This window comes from Colobus angolensis, unplaced genomic scaffold, assembly GCF_000951035.1.
Source record: "Colobus angolensis palliatus isolate OR3802 unplaced genomic scaffold, Cang.pa_1.0 Scaffold37, whole genome shotgun sequence".
NCBI classification, from domain to species: Eukaryota; Metazoa; Chordata; class Mammalia; order Primates; family Cercopithecidae; genus Colobus; species Colobus angolensis.
This window is the reverse complement of record NW_012117043.1, coordinates 4625177-4632772: the sequence shown is the minus strand read 5'-3', so window position 1 is coordinate 4632772 and position 7596 is coordinate 4625177. Positions and strand designations below refer to the sequence as shown.

General features: G+C 44.1%; 2 protein-coding genes across 2 annotated transcripts in view; both read left to right on the top strand.

Moving 5' to 3' along the window:
• The window catches only part of PRR11 (proline rich 11), a 53335-nt gene extending 50496 nt beyond the window's left edge, over window positions 1-2839 (top strand). Inside the window, exon 11 of the mRNA XM_011953678.1 lies at window positions 2439-2839. Coding sequence (XP_011809068.1) covers window positions 2439-2507 — 69 coding nt within the window. The 3' untranslated portion in view covers window positions 2508-2839. The remainder of the gene's footprint in view (window positions 1-2438) is intronic.
• Window positions 1-7596, top strand: part of SMG8 (SMG8 nonsense mediated mRNA decay factor) — a 26698-nt gene that overhangs the window by 8021 nt on the left and 11081 nt on the right. The window lies entirely within an intron of this gene.

Sequence of the window (7596 nt, the reverse complement as noted above, 5' to 3'; positions counted from 1 at the left end):
CTGTGTTAGCCAGGATAGTCTCGATCTCCTGACCTCGTGATCCACCCGCCTCGGCCTCCCAAAGTGCTGGGATTACAGGCGTGAGCCACCGCGCCTGGCCTCCTTTAGTACATATTTTTAGTAAATATTTATTAAGCACTTCCTATATGCTCAGCAGTGTGTTGAAGTACTGGGAATATAGTGGTAAGCAAAAACAGATACAGATTACTGTCTTGAAGCTTTTAGTCTAGCGGGGACAGTAGGCATTCATCAAATAATCCCATATTTGTACACTATCACATGGCAGTATATGCTGTGAAGGAAAGGAATGAGGTTCTGTGGGAACCCAGAAAGGAACTTGATCTTGCCTGGATGATCTAGGAGGGACTCCCTTAGGAAGTGATGATGCTTGAGGTGAGAATCAAAGAAGGAAGAGGCATTTACTGGATAGGGTAACTGTAGGTTGGGTCCACCATGAGTGTCAGGAAGGAGAGAGTTCCAGGCAAAAAGAACAACATGTGTTAGAGTCCCATGGTGGGAGGGATCTTGGCCTATTCAAGGAACTGAGAAGTGACCAGTGTGGCTATAAAACAGAGGGAGCCCGATGGTGGTGACAGACAGGGATGGAGATGTAGTTAGGAGTCAGACCATGCAGAGTTGATAGGAAAAGGTCTTGACAGCTTTCTTTGTCACTTCCATGTACAACCACACACCAAAACCAGTAGATCAGCTGGCCCTGGTGTGACTTCTTCCAAACCCTGTTGATCTTAGTCATCTCCCTAATTGCCTCTATCATTAGATCTGTGAAGAACAGCCATCCATCGGTCACCCCTGCTGGAGTGCTGGAACACAGGGCTGCTAGCATCTTTGGCTTTGAAGTTTATAGTTCGTTCTGTCTCTGGATGCAAGGACATACCAAACACCACTGCTGACACTCTCCACCCCAATACTGTCTTCCTTTTGTTCCCTGTTTGAGAATCAGTGCTTTTTGTGGGACAATATAATTTCTCTCTTACCAATCAACTTGGTCCTCCTGGGCACTATACAGCTTTCTCTGGAGATGTGACCAGGTTCTTCTTTCCTCCTTAGAGCATGCTACCCCTAATCGCATTCCTTGGTGTTACCCAAAATTGTGAAGGGCGGGAGCAAAGGGACAAGGCCTCACAGAAGGTCTCAGCCCTTTTCTTTTTCTGTTTACCTCTAAGATCCTTGTTGTCACTGCCCCACTTTATAACAGGTACAGTGAATGGAGAACTCTGGAAATGGATAAACTATAATAATTATAAAGCCACATGTTGAACAACAACAAAAATCACAGATAAGACCTATGGCATATGTTGTGCTGCCAGAATCTACTTAGGAGGAGGATGTCTAGTTAAAATTGTTATTAGACATAGATGACTTATCCCACCCAGCCCTTAGGCTTCCTTTTTTCTTAAACTCTGAAGCAACTGTATCAGGTTTTGCATTTGGCTTCAGGTATCAGAAATCTGACTACAGTGGTTTAATCAAATAGGGACATGGCAGAGTGTGGTGGCTCATACCTGTAATCCCAATGCTTTGGGAGGCTAAGGCCAGAAAATTGCTTGAGGCCAGGAGTTTGAAACCAGCCTGGGCGATATAGCAAGACTCTGCCTTGACAAATAAATAAATAAATTGGGAATTTTTGGTTTTTTAATATATACAACTAACTCCTTTTTGTTTTTTTAAAATTTACAGACGAGGTCTCACTATATCTCCCAGGCTGGTCTCAAACTCCTGGGCTCATATGATTCCCTTGTCTCGGCCTCCCAAAGTGCTGGGATTATAAGCGTGAGCCACCGTGCTCAGCCTACAACTATCTTTTTTTTTTTAATTTATTTTTTATTTCAATAGGTTTTTGGGGAACAGAAAGTGTTTGATTATTTAGTGGTGATTTCTGAGATTTTGGCTCACCCATCACCCAGGCAGTGTACACTGTTCCCAATGTATAGTCTTTAATCCCTCACCCCACCCCACCCTTTCCCCCAAGTCCCCAAAGTCCACTGTATCATTCTTATGCCTTTGCATCGTCATAGCTTAGTTCCCGGACTTATTTTTTTAATTTAAATATTTCTTTGGGAAGTAGGAAGTCCACAACTATAATACAGTGGTTTCACCATATAATCACTGTTCTTCCATCCTTAATGTGTGGTTTTTATCCTCTTAATACAAAATGGCTACATTTCCTGAAGCCTCATGTCCACATTCTAGGTAAGAGAAGGAGAAAGGCAAATGTTAGGTAAGCTATGCCTCATTTCTTCAAAGATGCCCTATCCAGGAACTTCTGATTGCATCAGGGAAACTGGGAAAAGTGGTTTTTGGAATCTGAATGCAGTGTTGCCCTGCAAAAATTCTGGGTTCTGTTGAGAAAGGAGGAGAGTTGTATTTATCACAGTAATATAATTGATGTTATATTTGGGACTTTTTTTTTTATATAGCTGGCTCACCCTAGAAGCCCAACTCCAACTCTGCCACTTTCTACAAGCAGCTTTGATGAACAAAACTGATGCCAACTCTGCCTGACTCCATGTGATGATCCATAAAAAATACAGATAAAAACACCCAGCCAGGAACAGTGGCTCACAACTGTAATCCCAGCACTTTGGCAGGCTGAGGTGGGTGGATCACCTGAGGTTAGGAGTTCGAGACCAGCCTGGCCAACATGGTGGAATCCCATCTCTACTAAAAATACAAAAATTAGCTGGGCATGGTGGTGGGTGCATATAATCCCAGCTATCCGGGAGGCTGAGGCAGGAGAATCGCTTGAACCCAGGAGGCAGAGGTTGCAGTGAGCCAAGATAGCGTCATTGCATCCCAACCTGGGCAACAAGAGCGAAACTCCATCTCGGGGGAAAAAAAAAAAACAAACCCAAATCCTTCTTTTTAATGTAGTAGGGTGTATATATATAGAGATATACTAATATAATTCCATTTGGAGAATTAGAGTATGTATGGAGCACACATATACTGTGGTATAAAGTGGATACAGATATTTGGGTATTTTCTAGTTTGCATGATCATCAAGAGAACCAGATGGGAAAATACAGTCTCCAAAGTGATGTTTATCCTGGGATTTAAATTGGAATATAATTTCTAGCATCTTAGGTAGGTACTTATATCTGGCTCACAGAAGTCTGAGGTATTCCTTATTTTTATATCTGCTGTCCACATTTATACAGCTACATAAAAATTTTATGACGACTTCAACATGAACCTTATATTTTCGACAATGCCTTGCCAAGGATTCTCAAGTCCATAGCAGGTCACTGTGAGACCTAGTTCCCTGTTGTCACTGACCTATGTATTCAAAGACAGTAATACAGCCTGGGAAACATAGCGAGACCCCATCTGTATCAAAAATTTAAAATTAGCCAGGCATGGTGACGCATACCTGTAGTCTAAGTGTCCAAGTTACTTGGGAAGCTGAGGTGGAAGGATCACTTGAGCCCAAGAGTTGGAAGCTATGGTGAGCTATGATTGTTCTACTATACTCCAGCATGAGCAACAGAGCAAGAACCCATCTCTAACACTAAAAGGCAACTCCCCAGAAAGACTGGATTTCTACAGATAAATATTGCATTAAGATGCCAAATAGAGTGTTGTAAAGTCACCAGACTAGAAAGCAGACCTGGGGGCAATGTTTATCACCTACGAGGCAGTCCTGTTTTTGAGACCCACATCTTTATAGATATATGTTTTTTGTTTGTTTGTTTGTTTTGTTTTGAGATGGAGTCTCACTCTGTCACCCAGGCTGGAGTACAGTGGCGCACTCTTGGCTCACTGCAACCTCCACCTTCCAGTTTCAAGCAATTCTTCTGCTTCAGCCTCCCGAGTAGCTGGGATTACAGGTGCACACTGCCGTGCCTGACTAATTTTTGTATTTCTAGTAGAGACGGGATTTCATTATGTTGACCAGGCTGGTCTCGAACTCCTCACCTCAGGTGATCCACCCACCTCAGCCTCCCAAAGTGCTGAGATTACAGGCATGAGCCACCACACCTGGCCAGAGATCCACATCTATATTTATAACACATTTATGGATGAAAATTAAACAGGTGGCCGGGTACGGTGGCTCATGCCTGTAATCCCAGCACTTTGGGAGGCCGAGGCAAGTGGGGAGGTCAGGACTTCAAAACCAGTCTGGGTAACATGGTGAAACCCCATTTCTACTAAAAATGCAAAATTAGTCAGGTGTGGTGTCATGCGCCTGTAGTCCCAGTTACTTGGGAGGCTGAGGCCGGAGAATCGCTTGAACCTGGGAGGCAGAGGTTGCAGTGAGCCGAGATCACACCACTGCCACTCCAGCCTGGGTGACAGCAAGAGACTCTGTCTCAAAAAAAAAAAAAATTAAATAGGTAGTGAAGAGATATATCAGCTTCTAGTAAAAGTTAAAACAAAAAACAAACAAAAAAAAAACCTGCTAGCTACATTTACATTATGTAAAATTAAAGGGAATAATCACTGAGAATAAAGCAGTTGAGTATTTATAACAATAATATTTTAGGGGGCACTTACAATGTTTATAATATTGTAAACCACTGTGTACTCTATTCATTTAATGCTAAATGACTTGACCATTCTTGTGGGATAAGAGATCATAAGAAAAATGCTAGGGCCGGGCATCATGGTTCATGCCTGTAATCCCAGGACTTTAGGAGGCCAAGGCAGGTGGATGCCTTGAGCTCAGGAGTTTGAGACCAGCCTGGGCAACGTGATGAAAACTCCGTCTCTTCCAAAAATCAAAAAATTAGCCAGGTGTGATGTTGCGCGCCTGTAGTCCCAGCTACTTGTGAGGCTGAGGTGGGAGGATGGTTTAGACCCGGGAGGTAGAGGTTACAGTGAGCTGAGATCATGCCACTGTATTCCATCCTGGGCAACAGAGCCAGACCGTCTCAAAAAAAAAAGGCCAGTTATGGTGGCTCATGTCTGTAATCCCAGCACTTTAGGAGGCTGAGGTGGGCAAATTACTTGAGGTCAGGCATTTGAGACCAGCCTGGCCAACATGGTGAAACCCCATCTCTACCAAAAATAAAAGTAAATATTATCCAGGTGTGGTGGCATGTGCCTATAGTCCCAGCTACTCAGGAAGCTAAAGCACGAGAATTACGTGAACCCTGGAGGTGGAGGTTGCAGTGAGCCGAGATCACACCACTGCATTCCAGTCTGGACAACAAGAGTGAGACCCTGTGTCAAAAAAAAAAAAAAAAAAGAAGAAGAAAAGAAAGAAAAAAAATGCTTTATGGCCCAGTGCAGCGGCTCACACCTATAATCCTAGCACTTCGGGAGGCTGAGGTGGGAGGATCACTTGAGGCCAAGAGTTCAAAACGAGCCTGGGCAACATTGCAAGACTCCATCTCTACAAAAAAAACAAAAAATTAGCCGGGCGCGGTGACATGTGCCTGTAGTCCCAGCTACTCAGGAGACTGAAGTGGGAGAATCACTTGAGCCCGGGAGGTTGAGGCTGCAGTGAGCCGTGTTTATACCACTGCACTCCAGCCTGCTGGGTAACAGAGCAAGACTTCATCTCAAAAAGAAAAGGAAAAATGCTTTGCTACATAATGAGGCCAGGCAAAAAAAAAAAGTCCTATGGAAATCATATAGATAAACATTTGCAAAGCTGCTACTGCCATTGTACAGTGTTAAAATGTGTTCTACCTTGCATCTTTTACTGATTTTTATGACAGATTTTATATTGTAACCATTTGAGAACTCTGTAAGTGCTATGGCTTCCTTAAACTACTATTTATCATATGCTCCCAGTGCTTACTTTGAGACTGAATGGCAACCAGAGAATGTAAGCAACCAAGGTGCATCTGGTAAAATGTTTTTAAATAAAGATTAACAAAAGTTTTGGTTTTTCTTTTTCTAACCTTTTTTTTTTTTTTTAACTAGAAATATAATACCAATAGAAAAGTGTATGTTGGCCGGGTACAGTGGCTCACACCTATAATCCCAGCACTTGGAGAGGTGGAGGCAGGTGGATCATCTGAGGACAGGAGTTCGAGACCAGTCTGGCCAACATAGTGAAACCCTGTCTCTACTAAAAATACAAAAATTAGCTGGGCGTAGTGGCAGGCGCCTGTAATCCCAGCTACTGGAAAGGCTGAGCCAGGAGAATTTCTTGAACCTAGGAGGCAGAGGTTGCAGTGAGCTGAGATCACCCCATTGTACTCCAGCTTGGGCGACAAGAGCGAAACTGTCTCAAAAAGTATATGTTAAGTATAGAAAAAATATATCAAATTTAAAAATTATAGGCTGGGGGCCAGGCACAGTGGCTCACACCTGTAATGCCAGCACTTTGGGAGGCCAAGGTGGATGGATCAATTGAGGTCATGAGTTCGAGACCAGCCTGGCCAACATGGTGAAACCCCCTCTCCACCAAAAAAATATATAAAAATTATCTGGGTGTGGTTGCATGTGCCTATAGTTCCAGCTTCTCAGGAGGCTGAGGCACGAGAATCACTTGAACCATGGAGGTGGGAGTTGCAGTGAGCCAAGATCACACCACTGCACTACAGTCCGGGCAACAGAGTGAGACTTTGTCTCAAAAAAAAGAAAGAAAAGAAAGAAAAATGCTTTATGGCCCAGTGCATGGCTCACACCTATAATCCTAGCACTTTGGGAGGCTGAGGCAGGAGGATCACTTGAGGTCAAGAGTTCAAAACGAGCCTGGGCAACGTTGCAAGACCCTGTCTCAACAAAAACCAAAAAATTAGCCAGGCATGGTGGTGTGTGCCTGTAGTCCCAGCTACTTGGGAGACTGAGGTGGGGAATCACTTGAGTCCAGGAGGTTGAGGCTGCAGTGAGCCGTGTTCACACCACCTGCACTCCAGCCTGCTGGGTGACAGAGCAAGACTGTCTTAAAAAAAAAAAAAAAGAAAATATAAAAAAGTATATATTAAGCCGGGCGCGGTGGCTCACGCCTGTAATCCCAGCTGTAATCCCAGCTCTCAGGGAGGCAGAGGCGGGAGGATAGCTTGAGCCCAGGAGTTCGAGACCTGACTGGGTAATACAGGAAGAAAAAAAAAAAAAGACAAAAAGTATATATTAAGTATAGAAAATACATTTGAATTAAAAAATCAAGACCGAGTGTGGTGGCTCACACCTATAATCCCAGCACTTTGGGAGGCTGAGGTGGCCAGATCACCTGGGGTTGGAAGTTCGAGACCAGTCTGGCTGACGTGGGGAAACCCCATCTCTGCTAAAAATACAAATTTAGCTGGACATGGTGGTGCATGCTTGTAATCCCAGCTATTTGGGAGGCTAAGGCAGAAGAATTGCTTGAACCCAAGAGACAGAGGTTGCAGTGAGCCCAGATAGCACCACTGCACTCCAGCCTGGGTGACAGAGTGAGACTCTGTCTCAAAAAAAGAAAAAAAAAAAATACATATATATATATGCCGGGGGCCAGGTGCAGTGGCTGACACCTGCAATCCCAGCACTTTGGGAGGCCGAGGCGGGTGGATGACATGAGGTCAGGCGTTCGAGACCAGCCTGGCCAACATGGTGAAACACCATCTCTACCAAAAATACAAAAGAAAATTAGCCGGGCATGGTGGCACATGCCTGTAATCCCAGCACTTTGGGAGGCCGAGG